Raw genomic sequence first — 21,425 nt, forward strand, 5'->3', positions numbered from 1 at the left:
AATAAGGCAGAATGGAGACATTAAGGAGTGAATCCAACCAATCCATTGTTCAAAGAGTTTTTCTAGCTCGCCGTGCTGAAAAAAAAAAATGCCAATTGACCTTATAGAATGCTTTTACAAAGTCTAACTTTATAAATGACTACTTCGCATCTCTTTCTGCTGCAATATGCTATAGAAAGTTTTCGATGATAGATCGGCCTTTAATAAATGCCGATTGGGCTTCATGGACTAGAGATGGAAGATGGTTGGATAATCCGGAGGCGAAGTGTTTAGAGATGATCTTGTAGAGGCTATTGGGGAGATTGATAGGTGTTAGGTCTCTAGGCAATAACAAAATCCTTCTTAGGGATCCAGAAGATACGAGCAAAATTAATTCTGGAATTGACTAGCTTTGAAAAGGTCTAGTTTATATGATTCAAAATTTTGTGGTTCCACTTTGTGGCAACATACTGCAACTCCACTGGTTTCTTTAGAATTATCAATTTTCTGTAATAACCAGATTATTTTGGGCTCGTGGGATGGCCCAGCCTATGAGCTTGTGGGCCGGCCAAAATAGGGCAGGCCCGAACCCGCCCCGTGCCCGACATGTGAGAGTATTCTTCGTTCCTTCCTGATTTCGACAGAAATGGTGACTTCCTGAGGGCAATCCGAGTTCGATTCGAACTCAAGAATTTTGCCTATTTAACTCTCCTTCTTCTTCTCCTCCTCCTTCTTTGATTTCCTCCATCCAAATCGCCGTGATTCAAGCTCTTCTTCCTCGAACCTCCTCCTTGATTCGTCGCCGGAAAGGCTTGCTGGAACCTCGTCAGCTCGAGGTAATTGCCCCACGCCTCCATCTTTTTCTTTCTTGGTTTTAGAATTGCTGCCACGTTTGATTTGAGCCAGCAAATCGCCAGGATTTGAATTGAAACGGGGGTACCCTATTTTGGCTTATTCTTTCAGGTTTCGCCACCGCCAGCCACCGAATAGGCTGGGTTGTGCCCCCCCCCCCCCCCCCCAACCCCCAATTTTAGAAGAAGAGGGTGAGATCGGGCTCTTTCCTATTTTAGGAAAGAAGAAGAGAGCTCTCTTCTTCTTTCTCTCTTAGTTTTCTCTTTCCCTATTTCTATCTCTTCGCATGGTTCTATTGACCCAGCAGGAGGGTCCTAAATGTTTTATTGACCACTCGTCGTGCTGGCCTTATTCCGACCATTGTCGAGCACTATTAGACTCTATTATCATGAATCTCTATTGTGTTATTTATACCGTGATCTGATTCTTGTTTCATGATTTGGCTGGTTGGATTGGCTAGAGTGGACTGATCCGGATCGTCAGACACTGTTACCTAGTCGATCCTATCTGTCCTACACCTGACTGTTATCAACTACCATTTGGACCCATAATTGATAATCTCTAATATATTCTCTTGATTTGATATATATTTCTTGATAAGATGAATTGGATTATCTTGTGCGGACTAATTCGAATAATTAGGTATTTTTATGTAGTTGCCTCATATATCTTTATATGTAGATATATTTTTACAGTCAGCCCTAGTTTTGCATGGGGCTACAACCATCCGAGTAAAAATAAACTCAACGAGATCTTATACTCTAGTTTCTCTCACTTTCTATTTCTTTTTCTTGGTATTTTCTCTCTAGTTTAATCAAAAGAAATTTTGGTTAAAGGGACTCAGAGGATAGTCTTAGATTACTACGTAATGGTGTACCCTTTAGTAGACCAGTAGAGGATTATGGGTTGTTGGTTACCTTGAATAATTTCTGATGCTGATTTGGTTATGTAAGAGAACAATCTTTTGGGGAAGAGGACGTTAAGCAGGGTTCTGCATACCCCGGTCTGTAGAATGCGATATGGATAGGTGATTAGTCTATCTCGGTTGTCAGCAAAGAGATAAGAATTCTTACACACCGATTTGCATGATATAGATATTTTTGTACCTGTGTATGCATGATATGCTAATGATCGAGATAAGTAAAAAGCAAGAATAGTTTTATAATGATTTCTATATTAAATTATATTTTAATCATGTATATTTACGATTGATAATATAATGGATGTATATATGAGTATAACTTACATTTGTATGATCGAATTAATGAATATGGTACTCTAGACTATCAATATTACATTGATTGCCCCATCACATACGAAAAACGTAACCGTAGTTAGTCTAAAGCCGAAAATAAAAATAAATTGATATATGAATATGAACTAGCATGGTACGACATTTTGTTCTTTTCGAAGAGTGGAACCCAGAACCTCAACCAATCTATATAAAACAGATTTCCGATTGAGCTAACATATCAAAGAAAACTAGCAGGCGAAAGAATTTGTCAATGGAAATTTTTATGACTCGAGATGGATGCAACATGGCTCTATGCGGTAAAGCATTACGTACTATTGTTATATTTAATGAAGGGTTTTAGGAGAAGGGAATTAATTTGTATTATTATATACTTAGACCTGGAACCTCGGTACAAGTTGAAGGGATATATGTTAGACTTTTTAAATCGGACCCCACGTTAAAATCAAAATTCTGGCTTTTGAACTTAGACTTTATGGCAAGCAGCGAAAAAAAAGGAAATAAATGCACACATTTTGTCACGCCTCCAGCTTGCATAGTGCTTACGTGATGACGAAATCATCTATTCTGTTAAATATTTTTTAGCAATACTAGCTGTTAATTAAAATTTTTGATCCATTACTTTGAGAAAAGCCCTTGATATAATTGAAATAGGCATAAAAGTAATATTACACGTACCTCAATTATATCGCCATGAGTCTTTTGGGCTTTCAGGATATCCCTCGTTCTAGAGAAATACTTTTGTTAGATCCTTCTTCATACACGACCTCCGTTTTTTAACCACGGAAGAAGAGAGAAATGGAGGTACTATCAAAACCAATTTATTAAATCCAAATAATCTAATTCTGACACATCATTATTTTTATCATCATTATTCGAGTAATAGCTAAATAATAATTCAATTTTGAAAAAAAAAAGAAAAAATATATTATTTATTTTATGGTTTACACTAGATGAACTAAGTTTAATATATTTACTTTATTATTGCAAGGAGATCTTCTAAGAGTAGATTTCATTCTCCTTTCGATCTTCTACAACAATTTGTATCACAGTATTTGATAATCGAACTTTTCTTCTTTTTCTTTTTTTCTTTTTCCCATCAAGCAATGTGCATTGCACCTACTTAATGGGCCATGCTGACTGCACGGCCCACTCAAGACTGAATACTTCCGGATGGGCTTAGACCAATATTGTAAAACTGGCGGGCTATGCAGCTTGACAAATAAGCCCATTTGTGTAACCGGTCGGAGCCCGGTCCCTAATTTTTTTTCTTAAGTCCTTTTTTTTATTTCGTTTTAGATTTTGTTGATATCTAAACCTATGGGAGAAGATTTAGAGCAATAAAATATCTTTGATTAAATACACCATTCTCAGGGCCCACTCACGTGCATTCCAAGTACTCTCTTCATTTAATTTTGAAGTATACAACAAAAAAAAATCCAGCGAATCCAGTTTAAATACGGTGTGTAATTAATGCTACTGGAGACTTCTAGAACTGTCTCCCGTCCTTCTTTTCATCGAATCCATCCACTGAATGAAGCCTGGCTAGCGAGTTACCTTTATATCCCCGAACCACGCTCCTCGTACAAACTTCCATGCGGCCACACCGAACAAACCCCATCACATCCGCCCACTACGACGTCACGCCCTCTAGTCCCATCCCGCTCATCGCGACGTTGCCGACCAAGAGGCCAGATGACTTTCTGCGGACCAAACCGACGGCCGATTCAGAGCTCGCATAGAAACTCATGTGGGGATCCTTGAGAGGGTCGTGCGCCTTTCGTGAAGCTTCATCGTACGGACGCCCCATGCGGGCCCCGACCCCGGTTGCGCTGACTAATGGTCGCCCGCCATGCCACGTCATTGCCGTTAACCTATGCGCCGTGTTCTCGACTCTGTGGGCTATCGCCCGATTTTTGTCGCCGAAGCAACGCGCCAACCGAGGCCGACTAGTTATCTTGACCGGATATTTTTGAGACCGTCAGTTTTGACGGCGACCGACATATTGCCGTTATCTGCCTCGCTAATACTACTGTATTATTATTAATAAATGGCAAATAATGTGTGTGAAGATGAATAGCAAAAAAGCTTCTTGGATCTTCCAAGAAACATCATGGGAAAAGTAAGGGAGATAAATACTTGTTTGATTTGACAAAACGGTAAATAATAAGTGAATAGTGAGAAGCAAGCACCAGGGGGACAAAGTGTTTTTACTTGTCTTCTTTCCCTTTGAGAGTTTTTTTTTTTTTATTGAGTTGATCGAGTGGTCAAATTAACGGTCTACAAGTACCCGGTCGGAGTCTGCGTCCAAATCAAATCAGATCCCTTATGGTGATCCTCGAAATATCTGGCTTTGATCTTCCTGTGGACTCCGGCACGAAACTCGATGCATGTCATGCAGGTACGCCGCTCCCCTCGGTGGAGCCCATGAGATGCGCAATTTCGGGTGTCATGCCGCCTCAATCTTTCCTGTGTTCTAGAGTTTTTCCAATGTGCCGCTTTGAAGAATGGCAATATGGTTTTTCCAAACTGATCTTCGGCGGTGGCCTTGATAAAAAAATAAAAAAAAAATAAAATTTGTTATTAAAGACTACAATACCAGACTGATAGCGATCAAAGACCGACATATCTTCGATACTTCGACTGTCAATGTTGAATTTAGAGTTGCATGAGAGGGCGTCATCTATACGAGGCATATCTTCAGTACGAACTGCATCTTTTTCGAGAAAGACTTAGCTATGTTGATCGAGTGAGTTCGGAGTTGGTAGCTGCGCTACCAGCGGGACGCCATTGCTCCACGATATATGCAGACTTTTGTAAGAGTCTGACTTTTTTTGGGCCATACATATCTACAGAAAGACAAATAATACAGGTAATTGGATTGTCTCCTACGTGGCTCATCACTTTAGTGATTTTATCTGAAAGGACCACGTGTCTACTCCTCTTTTGTGCAACAGCCATCGTGTGTGAGGTGCCATTGTATCAAAAAAAAAAAAAAAAAAGATAGATGCTATCTTTGATGAACAATGTTGCTACAAAGCATCACATTTTCCTACAATAAATCTCTACGATTTCATGGCTTGCATGCGAAGAAAAACTCTATGCCTTCATGCAAAAGCTATGCAATAATACGCCATGACACTGTGGGCCATGTGTCTCATGAAGAGCCCCCACATTCCCTCAGTTATAAACTTTAGTGGATGGGATACTTGGACAGTGCTTTTTGGGTTATTTATCTGTAGATCCTTTAAATCCCTCTCAACAAGAATTAGAAGAGCTACTAAAAGATTGAACTGCCACCAACTATAGTCCTCTTGGCTGGATTTTGTCACGTAGTGGTGACATGATAATGTTCATATGTTGGCATAATGCACCCTATTGGGATTCAGTGATTCCAATAATCCTTAACCATCAAGGAAGAGCATTAATCAAGAATGCCTGACAAACATATCTGTATTTAATAATATTATGAATTCTCAAGTGGATGGCTAAACTATTGCCCTTAATCCCTTCAGCCATGTACTTCAAGATAGCTTGCCTCATCTAAATCAAGCTTCTCCTTTATATAAAACCAGACACCAAATGTGTTTCCATCGTTAACTATGTCGATATATAATTTAAAACTTCTAAAAAAAATCGAATAATGCCAATATGTTGCTACCTTCAGTCAAATTGAAATTCAAAAAGTACTAAAGTGTGATGCCTTCTAAGCTATATATGTCTGCTGGGAGACGAACATAATTGCAGATTGGGTCGCCTCTTTTACTGCTCACCACTCCGATGAAATTCTCTGGACCCGCGATGTATCTATTCCTCCATCTCTGAAATGTATCTTTTCTTCGAACTCTTATGGTAGTGCTCGCACAAGATTAGCATGAACTGCCGATGTACCAAAAGAAAAAAAAAAAAATCCAAAAAGCACCCACCTTCTGAATTGACCTAGAGATTATCATGAGCCTCAACCGAAGTTCCCTACGATCATTTACCTACAATGTGGAAGGTATATTGACCCTACACATGTCAAATTAATTTGCATCTCTTTTAAAAAGCTACTGTATGGTTTCATCACAATGAAAGGAATCAGTTCTCTTGAAAAAGTCTTTGTAACCTTTACACATCATATGACTAGGTAACTTGAAAGCCATTGCAGATTCCAGACGCGCCACCCACCAAGAAAATCCATCGGCATGAGTTGAGAGCTAACAGTCTTGCACGACATTCATGCAGGCAAACCTTCATTCCACTCTAGAATTAGTGCAAACTAAAGCACCTAACCCTTTGTCCTTTGTTATCCGCCTAACTTATTCCTCTGGCTTATTTACCAATGAAACCTTATTCTTCTTGGCTGAGCCAACCTTTGTGCTTCTTATTTTGTAGCAATCCTTTATTTAAACATCCTGTGCAAGGCTACGAAACAAGCTTGCTTTGGCAATTGCTGCGCTGTTCCGCAGATATCTAAGACCCCACTTGACGAAACCACCTCCCTTGGGCTTGTCTTGAAAGAGCTGAGAACACCTCGCCGAGGCTTCCACTTATATGTTGATCTTTTCTCCTCATAATTCTGTCATTCCAGATTGTGAGCACAAGTCTTTCTGGTAGGTGAAGCCCTCCCTTTTCTCACTCCATGGCTTGTGAGTTTGAAAAGTACAACTCATTTTGAGGTTTGTACATCTATCACTGTTTTTTTTATTTTCATGGAAGGGTTCATGGAGATAATAAATAGCTTGGAATGGAAGTTACTCTTGTGTAATTAAGGAGCTCTTACTCCATTCACTCTTGGGCTCGTTTGGTTCGCGGGAAGCATTTTCCTTCCTAGGAATACGATTCCTGGAAACAAATTCCTAGGAAGAGGATGCCTAGGAAAGTACTTTTGGCATGTTTGGTTGACCATGGGAAAGTGACAAATTTTCAAGGTGCTTATGTTTGGTTGGCCATCTACTTTCCTAGGAAAGTTATATATAATTCCTATTATGCCCTTAATAAAAATTAAGTTTTTAATGCCTCTTTAATGCTTCTTTAATGCTGAAGGGACTTTTTGGGAAAAAGTAAAAATGGAGTGATTCCCGCCTCATGGGAAAGTAACTTTCCCATGTTTCTCATGGGAAAGACTTTCCCATGAAATGTGGGAATCACATTCCCATGGGAATACTACTTTCCCTTCTCTCTCCTTTGAAAACTCCAACCAAACAAGAGGCATCTCATTACTTTCCCGTTGACCACACTTTCCCCCCTTCTTTTCCCGCGAACCAAACGAGCCCCTTGTGTTCGCCGCAGAAATCGAAATTGTAGTGGAAATCAGAATAGCCATCTTCCATGATACATCAATTAACGACTGTAATCGAAATCATAATCAGAATGGGATTTGAATACTAGATGATAATCAAGATTGGGCTTTGGGATATTAGGTTGTTTCTATTCTTCTTCCGAAATTGAAATAAGAATGGAACTCTTCTCAGTCAAATGGTTGAAATATAAATCACTCATTTTTATTCTCATTCCAGAGCCGAATTCCCTCCAACCAAATCTATGCTTAATAACTAGCATATATCTACTGCATCTTAAACTTTTTTCTATATTTTAATGAACATAATGGGGATCAATGACAATATATGCGCAGGGGAGCATGATTTAATGAAAGTCATAGTATCTGAAACCATTTCATGGATAGCAAGTAATCAATTTCATAAGTCCCAAACATTTATTATTTGATGTTGTATATTTTTGCAGTCTTAACAACTTTTCTTGGAACCAATTTTTCTAATAATATCATTCCATATTTTTACTCATTGCATTGAATGAAATGCTGCACTCCCATTTAAACTTGATTTTTTCTCTTCAAAAATCTATTAATAAACAAAGTGCGCAGTCCATGATGTACAAGTTTTCTTTCAAAACCAAAATCTTCATCTCTTTTTAGCTATGATATGATTGATATTCATCCCCGTAATTGTTTTTTTAAATCTCTTTTTTTCCTTTTTTTTTTGAGTCATCATAAAAATAATTATTTTTGAAAAATAGCAATGAATTTACTCATGCCAAGCAACTAGAAAAAGCACCTTCCAAGATTTAGATAGAAAACAACCAGTCAATGAAAGATATTAACCTTCTCTCCCTTGATTGGCTCCAAAACGATTTCAACCAATTCTTCTTCTCCCATTGTCATAATTCCAAATAGCACAGTACCCACCCAATTTGCTACAATCAAGTCGAATCCCACCTTTCCAATACCGATCACATGGACATGATTGAAATGGGTCCAATGCAATCACAAGACACAAGAACGAAACCTCCCATTCGGAAGAAGTCACTCGCCATTTGCTCAAAAACTCTCATTCTTTTAAAAAACATAGTAATGATAAGACTAAATGGCAAGGGGGAAAAAAAACCCCACATCAGCCTACTCCCTGGGCTAACCAAGCTGACCAAAAGTTTTGGCCACCCCATCCATCGCCAACCCCATTCTTTCCTTCATTTAAGCTTCATTTCTTTCTTTCTTACCGTACACGTGTCGGACTCCGAGCTGTCTTGTAAGGTGGGTACTAATAGCTTTTTCGACAGCTCGTTGAAGGCGCACCCGTACGGATCCTTGTGTCATTTAGCGAGAAATAATTAAACCAACCAAACAAACAAACATGATATTACAGTTCGTATTCCGAGTGGGCCCACCACGTCTCGCTCCTACTGGTCACCGTGGACCCACCCGTCCGACGTGGCGATCCGTCCATCCGCATCGCCACGCCTTCACGTCAGTTCCCAGTACCCCGAAAGCTTACCTTGAAAGCTTCCGAGGGCATTGTCTTCGCTATGTGCCCAAAGGAAAACTCTATCACGGTAATTAATTGAATAAAAAAAAAAATCGACGGAGGTACAGCCATCTGTTGCTGTGTGGCATCCGCGGACTCACAAGTGATTTAGACTTTTTTCAAACTATTTATGTGTTTTAAGAGACGAATCGGATGGCTGACTAGACCGTCTCGTTTATTGTTTGATGTAGTGACTTCTTCTTATTTACATTATTTTTTTAAACTTAATTAAAAAAAATATAATAAAAAAAAGAAAAAAAGAGAGGAGGAAAGAGAGCGGCCGTCAGATTGGTGCACCCTCTCCCGTCTTTGGACTCATCCATGGTCCCAACTCCAAATCCAGTCACCACCGTCCGTTCATTCACCAGTGATCCAAATCCTCGTCAGGGGAATCCCTCGCTCCGGCGCTGTCTAATCACTTCTAAGGAAAATCTTATATGCTTATTTATAGCGAGCCACGTGGTCGTCTGCACCGTGTATTGGTGAACGTGTTATTTTATTTTATTTTTTGGTGGGTATCGTCGTGTTATCCAGAAATACCGTTGCGGTTCCTGCCACAGCGGATCACGATGGAAGCCATGGCGGCGAGGGGCAGCTCAAAGGTCGCCGCATGGGTCGCCACCTGGCGTCAGTTCGGACCGGCAGCCGAACCGACCCGGCGGTCGGGCAGGGAAGGTCCGGGGTTTGTCCAGTTGCGGCACGCCCTAACGTCTTTTTAAGTGCCGGGGGGTCTGCCCCGATATGACGCGACGGGCGTTTTCCCGACTTCCCGTGGTGGCGGTTCTCTCTGTTTCGATTTTTAGCTCTGAAGCTACTGCTTAGCTTAGAGCTCTCTCAGAGAGGGAGGGAGGGAGAGAGAGAGAGAGAGAGAGGTTTGCCGAGGCGGTTTTCAGGTGCAAGAAGCGGTTTCTCGCCTCCAGCAGCCGGTTTTCGGATTAAGGTATCGCGGGTTGCTCACTCTCCTCGGCTCGTCTTTCCGATTTCTTTGTTTAAGGGTTCATCGGATTCTTATAGATGGGTTTCATCTTTTTCACCTCCCATTTTTGGTTCTTTTCTCCGATGTAGCGTCTTTTTGATTTTTATTCTTTTCCGAAACTTTTTTCGGAAGGATATTTTAGTTAATAAATGCATGTTAATAGTTTGGTTTTATTTTGTCTTGATTTCTGCGATTTTTTTTTTATCCTCTCTTGTTTTTGACTTGGGGACGGGATGGGAGGATGGGGGTGGAGACTGAGATCGAGCTCGTTTCCGCTTTCTTGTAGCGCTAGCAGGTGAGATTTGATCGGTCGTGTTTGTCTTGGCATTTGTGTGGTTTTTTTTTCCTGTGTATGAGTACGATCGGGTGTTTTGTTTTGTTTTCGAGCTGTTAGTAATCGTAGAGACGAGTTTTGGGGTTTTGTTTCTTCTTCGGAGACTGTAGATATCTTCGACGTTTTTTTTTTTTTGCCGGTTTGATTTTTTTTTCCTTGGTGATTTTAGAGGATCTAAGTGTTTGCTGTTGTCCTCCAATGGCTTTTTGATGTCCTTTGTCCTTTTGGGCTGAGGTTTTGGATGTATCTGTCCTTCTTCCCCCCCCTCTCTAAATAGATTGTAAGCTGTTAACAAAGGGTCATTCCGTTTGTTATCTCGAATTTTCCCTGTTGTCTTTGATTTGTTTTCCCCGGGTTCCCCTGTGATTTGGTTATGGATAGATCAGAGTTCAGAGAATGATGTAACCTTTTTCGTTTTGGAGTTTGCTGAATTTTTAGCTGTTTTACTTTCCTTTCTTTTGTTTTTTCTTTTTACCTATAAGCTACCTTGTTGAGACTGACATTTCGGTCATCATTTCTTCAAGTTTTGGTTGTTTTTCCTTGCAAATTACTGTTTGATCTATATGAATTTTGCTACATTTTATGCACGTAGATTCTGTTTCAATTTATGTTTTTTTATAAAATTTATTTTTGTACACAGTACATGAATCATATTTATTAGGCAGATGTATTATTTCCGCAGAACCCTTATGATAGTTTCAGACTTTACGGGGCCTATTTTAAAGCACTATGATATTTGTTCTATAGTTCTAGCGGAGCAATCGTGTCTCCATTACCGATAAAAGAAGTGATTATTCTCTCTGTATTATTTTTTGGTTTCGGACGTTGAGATTTCCTTAATCTGGTTGTTTAGGCATTATAAAATTTAGAGGGTTTTGTGGGGATCCATATTGTTTGCAAAATGTATTATTTCAGTTATTTAATAACTAGTTATTGATGGTTTTGGAATCTCTGTGTTGCTTTCCATCTTTTGTAGTTTATGTCCTGTGTCTTTAGTAAAGCCATCCCAAGTGGATTACCGTTAGAGAAGCGAATAGCTTCTTTGGATTATTTATGGTATTAGACTGTACCAATTGCTCCATCTTTGTTGCGTTTGAATGAATTGTGGATGTTCTTAAACTCTTTTGCTAACCTCGTCCAATAAATTTTCTTCTCCATGAAACCAGTTGTTATATCCTGGGAAATTTTTGTAGCTAAATCTTGCATTTGATGTATCAGATGTGCTATTTTGAAAACATTCTATGTTATTATCGGTTGTACTTATTATCTACTGTGCTGTTTCATTTTATATGTGTTGACTTTAAGCATCTATTTATGCATGAAAACATTTACAGAGTCTTGTATGTAACTCTAGATTTTTTAGATATTTGCATTTGTTTCAGTTGCTTTTTGAGAATCATTTAGCAATGGTTTTGAAACATCTGCAGTTGTTTGCAAAGTGTGTGGTTTTATTTGACCCGTCCCTTTTGGATTGCTGTTAAAGAAGTTTTATCTTCTCTATATATTTTTGCATATCATAAAAAGATTTAGCATATGTGCTTTGGTTAAGTGTGCCCAGGAATGTTCATGGACTTTCTGTGGCTACCTGCTGTGCAGTAGATTTTCTTTAAGGTGCAATCCACAAATCTTCTTAAAGTCTGCTGGTATATCCTGGACAATTTATCAAATCTTGCATTGAACTCATCATATTTGCTATTTTGGAAACAGTTTATAGGGATTTGATGTAGGGCATTTGCTCTATTCCATGTCCTATACAATGCCTTTTATTATTATTAATTGTTGCCTTTGAATAGATAGTAATTATGCTCGGTAAAGATTCTATACTGTAGATTTTTTTTGGTTAGCATTGTCTTTCATCCTCTGTATCTGTTAGGCACCTTTTCGTGAACTAGTTATAAATAGACTCCATCAGGTTATTTCATCTAGGAAGCAAGACAATCAAGGATAATTGCCAATGTGCTCATGAAGGCACAACACAAGATAGATGGAGGTGTTTGTTCATCAGATAGGGTTTTTTATTTCCAATTTTCAACTATTTAGTGTAGGTTATTGTATTATATCACAGCTGCTAGATAGGGCTTTTTCTTTTTCCAATTTTTGCAGCTGTTTAGTGTATGCTATTGTAGTAGATTTTGGTTGTTTTGCTCTCAGTTTTTGTTGAGGTTCATACACACGTTTTCATACTTTGTTCTATTGCAGTTGCCGACATGGTGAGGAAGAGAAGAACCAAACTTCCGGGTTCTGGGGAGAGCTCACAATCTGCTGAGTCTACCAGCAGTCGTGGGCGAGGTGGGCGCCAGCATCCAGCTGAAAGGGCTCTAACTCAGCAGCAACAAGGAGAAGGACAGGTTTGGGATCCAGCACCTCAGCAGCCTGTGCAAGGAGGTCGTGGCAGAGGATACCATCAGGGACGAGATGGTGGCGCACAGCCTCGTGGTGGAATGGCACCGCAGCAGCAAGGCACCCCGGCATCTGGATACCAGGGCCCTGGTGGGCCATTTCCTAGAGGTGGCATGCCACCTCAGCAGCATTATGGTGGGCGCAGGGGAGGTGGAAGTATGGCTGGTGGACGTGGGGTTGGCACTTTTGCAGGTCCATCAAGATCACCAGCACCCGAGCTGCACCAAGCAATGCAAGCTCCATATCAAGCTGCCCAGGCATCCTCATCGCAGGCGAGTTCATCAAGGCAGCCGGATATGTCCGCTGCTCAGTTGACTCAACAGTTCCAACAGCTCTCTGTTCAGGGTGAAGCTGCACCTAGTCAGGCAATTCAACCTGTAGTTTCACCGGCATCATCAAGCAAGTCTCTGAGGTTTCCACTGCGCCCTGGGAAAGGTAGCTTTGGTGACAAATGCGTCGTAAAGGCGAATCATTTCTTTGCTGAGCTACCTGACAAGGATCTTCATCAGTATGATGTGTGTTTGCCACTAAAATAACATGTAAATCCATTATGGTTCTGATCTATATGTTCTTCCCGTTTACTTACAATCTTTGTCACATTCAATCAGGTCTCGATCAAGCCAGAAGTTACCTCGCGTGGTGTGAACCGTGCTGTGATGGAACAGCTAGTTAGACTCTACAAGGAGTCTTATTTAGGAGGCCGCCTTCCAGCCTATGATGGCAGGAAGAGCCTTTACACAGCTGGTCCACTGCCATTTACCTTGAGAGAGTTTCAAATTCCTTTACTAGATGAGGATGATGGATCAGGCACTGAAAGGTCTTTTGTTTGGAGCATAATATATTCGGAGGATATATTTATTTCTAATTTCATTGTCTGGCTGACTGAGTAATTAAATGTAATTCTATCCTTCAGGCGACAGAGGATGTTTAATGTGGTTATCAAATTAGCTGCACGTGCAGATCTTCACCACCTCGAATTGTTTTTAGCTGGGAGGCAAGCAGATGCTCCCCAAGAAGCTCTTCAAGTGCTCGATATTGTGCTGCGTGAGTTGCCTACTGCCAGGTAACTTCCATATGCCTGATATCCCACATATTGCTGTTCTTTTATTTGCCGAGTGTTGAATATAGTTACATGCATTTTGGTGCTTTGCAGGTATTCACCTATTGGTCGGTCATTTTATTCACCTGATTTAGGGAGAAGGCAACCACTTGGTGAAGGATTGGAGAGCTGGCGTGGTTTTTACCAGAGCATTCGCCCTACTCAAATGGGCTTGTCACTAAATATTGGTACTAACACTTCTTTTTCTCTTAGTATGTGCCTTAATGCTTTTGGGATGCAAACATATGGTTTGACAGTCCAAATGAACTGGACTTCAGAACTTAAATACAAAGTAAAATTTTTCATTTGAGCTGTAAAATAATATTGATGATCAAAGTAGCTCATTTTTTAGAAAAAAATTGTAACATCATAGAGTGCATTCACTGGACTGGTCATATCAGGTGAGGAAGCATGGCATGCATATCTAGCAGGTTTTGTTCAGTTCTATATCGTCAACTACAAGAGGCCCTTATGGGGTTTACCTGTCAGGGATTGCATACATGAACTCCTGCAATATGTGTTGTAGCATGATCTCTCTTTACATTCTTATAGTTATTTGCCTTTTCGTTGGTTTTAGCCAATCATTAGGTGATAACTCATAAACACAACAAAAAAGATGCTATATTATTTCACTTTGGATGCACTGTTAGTAGTTTGCCCATCCCAAACAACTAAAATATGAAGGATAGAATGAATGCTTACAGTTCATTTGCACTGTTAGTTCAAATGATATTTTATTATTTTATGACCTATAAAAATGCTTTCTTATACATAATGTGTACCTTTCTATTTTGGCCATCCCATCCTCTTCCCCACGTTAGTTGAACTTTTTTACCTTATTATAAACACACTTTTTCCAAAATCCTGAATGCTATATCCATTTCACGTGAACTGCAATGCTTTAGAACTTATCAGCCTTATGAATGTCCATGCGCTTTTGTATAACACAGGGAAAGCACGACACTATGTTCAATAAGCTTCCAAGAACAAGCAGAATGCATAGTACGCAGTATGCATTATTTCTCCACATTTGCTTCTGTGGGCTTTGCTTTATGGGTGCATGCTTAATATCTTCTTTGAAGTTGAAGACATCATAGACCTTGTTATGGAGGGTTATTTGTATGAGATAGTTGTGTTAATATCTATATGATGCTTTCTCAATCATAGTCTGATAGTGCAGAAATTTTATGTTTAATAGGCTTCTGAGAAAAAAGCAGAATGAATATCATGCAATACACTCTCCAAATAGCATGCATTATTTTCTCTCTGTGGATGCATGCTCACTGTTTACTTAGGCGTTCATCACAAAGCTGGGATTTGTTTGTATTTCATTAATAATGTATAGCATTTTTCTTAAGAATAAATTATATAGTGCATATGAATTTATTTCTTAAAACAACATCGCCATTGCACATTCTTTTTTTCACTCCTCTAATTAACTTCTTTTCCAGATATGTCATCTACTGCATTCATTGAACCACTGCCTGTCATTGACTTCATCACCCAGCTTTTAAATAGGGATGTTCAAGTGAGACCACTGTCTGATGCTGACCGTGTAAAGGTCATCTTCTGATTCTTATAAGAGTTGACTTAACCTGATCATTTTGATATTCTGGTTTAGGCCGAATTGTTTTTGCGCTCTTTTAGATAAAAAATTGCAGTTATTTTATCCTATTTTGTTATTAATTCATTCAACTTAATGGATTTTAATTAAACTAATGATTAAGAAGAGATGGTATTCTCATTAAAAAAAGGAGTTAGTGGTGCTGGTACCATGTTTGGGTGATCTTATGATCCTGCTGTTCTTGCTATACATGCATACATATACCAGATCAAGAAGGCTTTGAGAGGAGTGAAGGTTGAGGTCACGCATCGGGGAAATATGCGCAGAAAATATCGCATATCTGGTTTAACATCACAGGCAACTAGAGAACTAACGTATGGAATTCCTCTCTTATTGTCTGCTATTACAATTTTTGTTGTTTTCTTTTGGGATTTTTACCTATTACTTTTCTGACATTACTAGATTGCTAACATGAGGTTTCCATGTTCTATCTATCTATTATATTGACATGTAACAACAGCTTCCCAGTAGATGACAGAGGTACTGTGAAGTCTGTTGTGCAGTATTTTCAAGAGACATATGGTTTTACTATCCAACACACCAATTTGCCTTGCTTGCAAGTCGGTAACCAGCAGAGGCCAAACTATCTGCCCATGGAGGTAAGTTTTTATATGCTTTTGTAGTGTATGAATAAGACTGTTTTTTCATATTGTTTCTTAGGTGCTGTGTGGCATCGCTTTCATTTTTTTGTACTTTAGAATTAAAAAATAAAAATTCCATTTCTATTTTTTAATTTTTTTTAAAAAATATAAACATTTTTGGTGTAATCAGTTATTTTTAAAAATATAAATGTAGTGATGGTGGTGGAGATGGTGGTAGTAGCAATGGAGTGCAGATATGGTAGGGTTGGTGGCGGGAGCTGCAGAGGTATGGCCGAGGTTGCAACAATGGTTGCTGTGGTGCGGTAGAGATTATGAAGATGGTGGCGGTCGTGTGGAGGTGGTAGGTCGGGGTGGTGGCTGTGTTGGCGATGTTGGCGAATTGTCGACTATGTGGTGGAGATGGCGACAATGGCTGCTGTGGTGTGGTAGTGACTGACTATATGGTGGCAACAATGGTGGCAGGGGCTAGAGGTTTTGTTGTTGTTGGTGGTGGTAAAAACAACATTTTTTTATTTCTAAAGAGTATTAAGGTCAGAATTTCTTATTATCATTTTTTCTAGAAATAATGAAAGTGGTTTTTAAAAATAGAAAGTAAAAACAATAGCACCAAAGCATTTTTTTTGTCTCAGCTTCTGTAATTTTATTTTTAAAATTAAAAACAAGAAATAAAACTGATGCCAATTGGGCCCTTTGCTTGTGATTATTATTTGCTTATACAAAAACAATTTCAATGTCTTTGGTAAAAACTTCATGCTGATATTTTTCTTTTCGTTCTTTTCTGGGTAATAAATTTAGGTTTGTAAGATAGTGGAAGGTCAGAGATATTCAAAGAGGTTGAATGAGAGGCAAATAACTGCTCTTCTGAGGGTTACATGTCAACGTCCTCGTGAGCGCGAGCTTGATATTATGCAGGTCATGCATCTGGCTTAATTTCATTAATCACTTCCAAAAGCTCTTTCTAGTTTCTCTTTGATGGTAAAAATGCCTTTGTTTATTTTTGAGTATAGCCATAGTCTAGGAAGCACAGGTATTTCAAAATCATTAGTTATCTCCATATCAGATATGTATCAAATATCGATACTTGTTGGGTGCTTCTTCGATACATGTTTGATTCTAGTTATAAGTATCCTATTTTTCAAAATTAGAAAGAAACACTATGGATACTTCTTGAATACACTTGAGATACTTCCCTGATGTCACCAAACATGAGGGAAAAGTGTTTTCTTTCTTTTTTCTAATGTTAATCTTCTAAAGGTCTTTGGTCAGTTTTGGAGTCTATGATGTCATCTTTAAAATATGTAGTATGGATTGTTGTTGAATTTGAATGATGACTAAATGATGAGCTTGTGAAAAAATTGATGCTGCTGTATGCACTATGAAGTAGTACAAACTTTGTGATTTTGGTAGCCTACTGTGCACTGTGTATATATGTGGACACATGTCTGTGTAGTTATGCATATATGTATGTACAAAATATATATTTTTTGACATATCCTAGCCGTATCATGTCACAATTTTTTCAAGATTTGCCATATTAATGTACCTATATCATGTTGTACCCATAACTCATCCATATCCATGATTTATATGTTTTAGTATCTTTCAGATTTTAGTTTGTAAATAAACTTGCTTTTATATTCATTTTTATCTTTTGGGCTTTACGTATTGGTTATTTCACATTGCTATGTTGCTGTATTATTTATTCGTTTCCACTTTTAATGCAATTTGACTGGTAATATCTGTACCTTATGATGATCATAATATTTACATGGTATCCCATTGATACAGGATACACTACATGTTACTGGTTTCTTTCCTTCTATTGTGTTTTTCTCCAAATGTTAATTTCAACATGGAATAGAACAATTATAAGAAAAACCATCATGTTAAAACATCACTTTTGCCCGCAGACGGTTCGTCACAATGCTTACCATGAAGACCCTTATGCAAAAGAATTTGGCATCAAGATCAGTGAGAAACTTGCATCAGTTGAAGCACGGGTTTTACCTGCCCCCTGGGTGAGTAGAATGAACAAATCAATTTCGTTTTGGAATTACTTTTTTGGCAATGCCACAACGGAAACTTTCTATTTTGATAACTTTTCCATCTTTTAGTGATTGCATTTTGTTTGCTCTGCAGCTTAAATACCATGACACTGGCAAAGAGAAAAATTGCTTGCCAAGAATTGGCCAGTGGAATATGATGAATAAGGTATTGCGTTCAAAAATTTTCATCTCCTTGAAATGGTTTCGTCACTTGTTAATCATGACTGCTGTTCTTTTGATGGTTGAGACATCTTTCGTTAATGACCTTAGCAACTAGCATTTCCTTGTACATGTCCTCCCTGCTATCAATCAGAACCGAGAGCTGCCGTGAAACTTTAAAGCTTGTGCCGTAGCCATATCTTCTTTCATGCAGAAATACAAGCATGCCACCATATCTATAATACATGATTTTATTATTGGAATGCCTTTTGCCTTACAATCCCATTCTAATGTAGAAAATGGTGAATGGTGGGAGAGTGCAAAATTGGATGTGTATCAATTTTGCTCGTAATGTGCAAGAAAGTGTTGCTCGTGGATTCTGTCATGAGCTTGCTCAGATGTGCCAGATATCTGGGATGGTATGTGTCTGTGATTTTCCTTTTCTTGTTTGACTCTACATACTTAACATTACCTTCGACCAGTTGTCCATCTCTGATATCATGTAAATGATAGTCTACATGGATACTGTCATTTGAACTTCATGCAGGATTATTCTATAGAACCTGTGCTTCCTCCATTAGGTGCACGGCCTGATCAAGTGGAAAGAGCTCTAAAAGCACGCTATCATGATGCAATGAGCATCCTCCAGCCACGGCATAGAGAACTTGATCTGCTCATTGTAATATTGCCCGACAATAATGGTTCTCTATATGGTAGACATCCCACTCTGCCCATCTTTTTTGAACTGACTCATATGCACCTGGTTGTTTGTGGACTTTGGGATATTAACTGATGTGGTCCATGTCACAATCTTTGAATTGGTTCTCAGATTTTCAATTTATTATTGTGACATTATTTCTGGCTGTTACTTTGCCTCCATGTCAGGTGATCTAAAGCGAATATGTGAGACTGAGCTTGGATTAGTGTCTCAATGTTGTTTGACCAAGCATGTTTTCAGGATGAGTAAACAGTACCTGGCAAATGTTGCTCTCAAGATAAATGTAAAGGTGTGCATTCTTAGGCACCATTTCTTTTTTCTTGTTTTTTGTCAATCTTTTGCAATCTTGACAAGAATGTTTTAATGAAAGGTTGGGGGTAGGAACACAGTCCTTATGGATGCGTTGACAAGGCGGATACCTCTGGTTAGTGACAGCCCTACGATTATATTTGGTGCTGATGTGACCCATCCTCATCCTGGGGAGGACTCCAGCCCCTCTATTGCAGCTGTAAGTTGATCCATCTTCATACAGGAGACATGTTAAACTATTTTTTTTATAAAGAATGTTTTGGACATACGACTGGATATACTCCATCTTATTTCTCTTTGTTATGCTACAGGTTGTAGCTTCTCAAGATTGGCCGGAAGTAACAAAGTATGCTGGATTAGTTTCTGCTCAGGCCCATCGTCAAGAGTTGATTCAAGATTTGTTTAAAGTCTGGCAAGATCCTCAACGTGGAACTATCACTGGTGGCATGATAAAGTATGATTTAGTTGGGTTGATTTGCATCATTTTCTGTCACTTTGGTTGGTTTATTGTATCTGTTTCTTCCTGAAGTTCGAGGCAACTCATATAATGTCATTAATGGGTAGGGAGCTTCTTATTTCCTTTAAGAAGGCTACTGGGCAAAAGCCGCAGCAAATTATATTTTACAGGTACAATCTTTAGATGATTTTCCTTAATGCTTTTCTGTCATGCTGAATTACTAACGGTGCTTTCTTTGCAGGGATGGAGTTAGTGAAGGGCAATTTTATCAAGTTTTACTGCATGAGCTTGACGCCATTCGGAAGGTATCACATTTGGACATGGCTTTCGTCGGATCTTTATCCCAATATTGCCAATTCAACAGGTTGTTTAATGCGATTCTTTTCCATTTTAAAATTGTCTCAGGCATGTGCTTCTCTAGAACCGAACTATCAGCCCCCAGTAACTTTTGTGGTGGTCCAAAAACGCCACCACACGAGGCTGTTCGCAAATAACCATCATGATCACCAATCAGTTGATAGGAGTGGAAATATACTACCTGGTCAGTCAAATTACAAATGATACGGATAAATGATACCTATCCTGGCTTTTCTCCCAAGACCATTTTTGTTATTTCTAAATGCTTTTGTTTTTGTCGAGCTATAAATCAATGTTGGTGTGATTGTCGTCCTCCTTATGAATTGCAGGTACTGTTGTTGATTCTAAGATCTGCCACCCAACTGAATTTGATTTTTACTTATGCAGTCATGCTGGCATCCAAGTATACTTTCTCCCATCGTTGCAATTGTTTCTCATATATTTTCATTCTCCTGATTGATGTGATATGTTAAGCATATATGATGTTATATGTAAAGGGTACAAGCCGCCCTGCTCATTATCATGTCTTGTGGGATGAAAACAAATTCACTGCCGATGCTTTGCAAACTCTCACGAACAACCTTTGCTACACGTAAATCTCTCACTTTTCCTGTTGTTTTCACTTACCATGCTGTCAGCTCAAAATCCATTTCACTAAATTATGGATTGTTTTTGCAGCTATGCAAGGTGCACTCGCTCTGTATCTATTGGTAAGCTGCTAGTTTCCAGTCCTCGGTTTTATTCTTTCCTAGGAACAAATATATAGCTTCCCATTGCTGATGTTTGGTACGTCTCTCCGTTGACAGTGCCGCCTGCATACTATGCTCATCTGGCTGCCTTCCGAGCCCGCTTTTATATGGAACCAGAGACATCAGATAGTGGCTCTCTGGCAAGTGGAGCTGCAGCTGGTCGTGGGCCACGCGGTACTCGAGTCCCTGGTAGTGCAGCTGTTAGACCTCTTCCCTCGCTAAAAGAAAATGTCAAGAGGGTTATGTTTTATTGCTGAGCCATGTAGAACACCAGGCGCCTGCTGTTCCTGCTTAATTAAAGTTGACCAGTACCCTTCTTGTTGAAATTTATGGTCATTCTTGTGAGATGCAACTTGGTGTTGTAATGCTTAATGCATGGTTAAGATTCTTGTTGAATTTTTCGGTGACTTAGTTACATTGATGCCTATCGCATATTTGAGAATCTGTTATGGAAATAGCAGCATTAAATATGTTCTTGATATCCCGTTACATCTGATGTCGAATAGATGTGCATTTGAGAACCTCATGCAGTTGCCGAGGGCTGCTATTTTGATTTGGTGTCTATCCATCGTGGGGGCGAAAGGAGAAATAAACGTTAGATTTGGTGTTTATCTGTCCTTGTGCATGCAGCCGATCACGGGAACCATCAGATGTGCATCAAGACACCTAGCTGCTTTGGAACTGACTGATGTTTGTTTAATCTCATTCTG

The 21,425-nt window shown here is 39.1% G+C and overlaps 1 protein-coding gene across 1 annotated transcript; it reads left to right on the plus strand.

Moving 5' to 3' along the window:
• The first annotated feature begins 9,420 nt into the window (after nt 1-9,420).
• On the plus strand, nt 9,421-21,185 carry LOC103723607 (protein argonaute 1A-like). The gene is made up of 23 exons (XM_008814570.5): nt 9,421-9,826; nt 12,396-13,111; nt 13,205-13,413; nt 13,510-13,659; nt 13,750-13,883; nt 15,147-15,256; nt 15,527-15,633; nt 15,780-15,918; nt 16,717-16,833; nt 17,832-17,939; nt 18,061-18,132; nt 18,422-18,544; nt 18,673-18,838; nt 19,011-19,132; nt 19,214-19,351; nt 19,464-19,606; nt 19,717-19,779; nt 19,851-19,914; nt 20,015-20,150; nt 20,296-20,369; nt 20,464-20,558; nt 20,645-20,676; nt 20,773-21,185. The coding sequence occupies exons 2-23, from the start codon at nt 12,404-12,406 to the stop codon at nt 20,970-20,972; spliced, it is 3,210 nt and encodes a 1,069-aa protein (XP_008812792.2). The 5' UTR covers nt 9,421-9,826; nt 12,396-12,403; the 3' UTR covers nt 20,973-21,185.
• The last annotated feature ends 240 nt before the right edge of the window (nt 21,186-21,425 follow it).

Source organism: Phoenix dactylifera, chromosome 10 (assembly GCF_051530095.1).
Source record: "Phoenix dactylifera cultivar Ajwa chromosome 10, Ajwa_hap1_PhDact_Kaust_v1.1, whole genome shotgun sequence".
Taxonomy (NCBI): domain Eukaryota; kingdom Viridiplantae; phylum Streptophyta; class Magnoliopsida; order Arecales; family Arecaceae; genus Phoenix; species Phoenix dactylifera.

What these genes read in the sequence shown, in the direction of transcription:
- LOC103723607 (XM_008814570.5), top strand. Translation starts at nt 12,404, where the DNA reads ATGGTGAGGAAGAGAAGAACCAAACTTCCGGGTTCTGGGGAGAGCTCA. An exon ending in ATCACTGGTGGCATGATAAA is followed by an intron (nt 19,607 to 19,716) that starts GTATGATTTAGT and finishes ATTAATGGGTAG; the next exon opens with GGAGCTTCTTATTTCCTTTA. An exon ending in ACGAACAACCTTTGCTACAC is followed by an intron (nt 20,559 to 20,644) that starts GTAAATCTCTCA and finishes TTGTTTTTGCAG; the next exon opens with CTATGCAAGGTGCACTCGCT.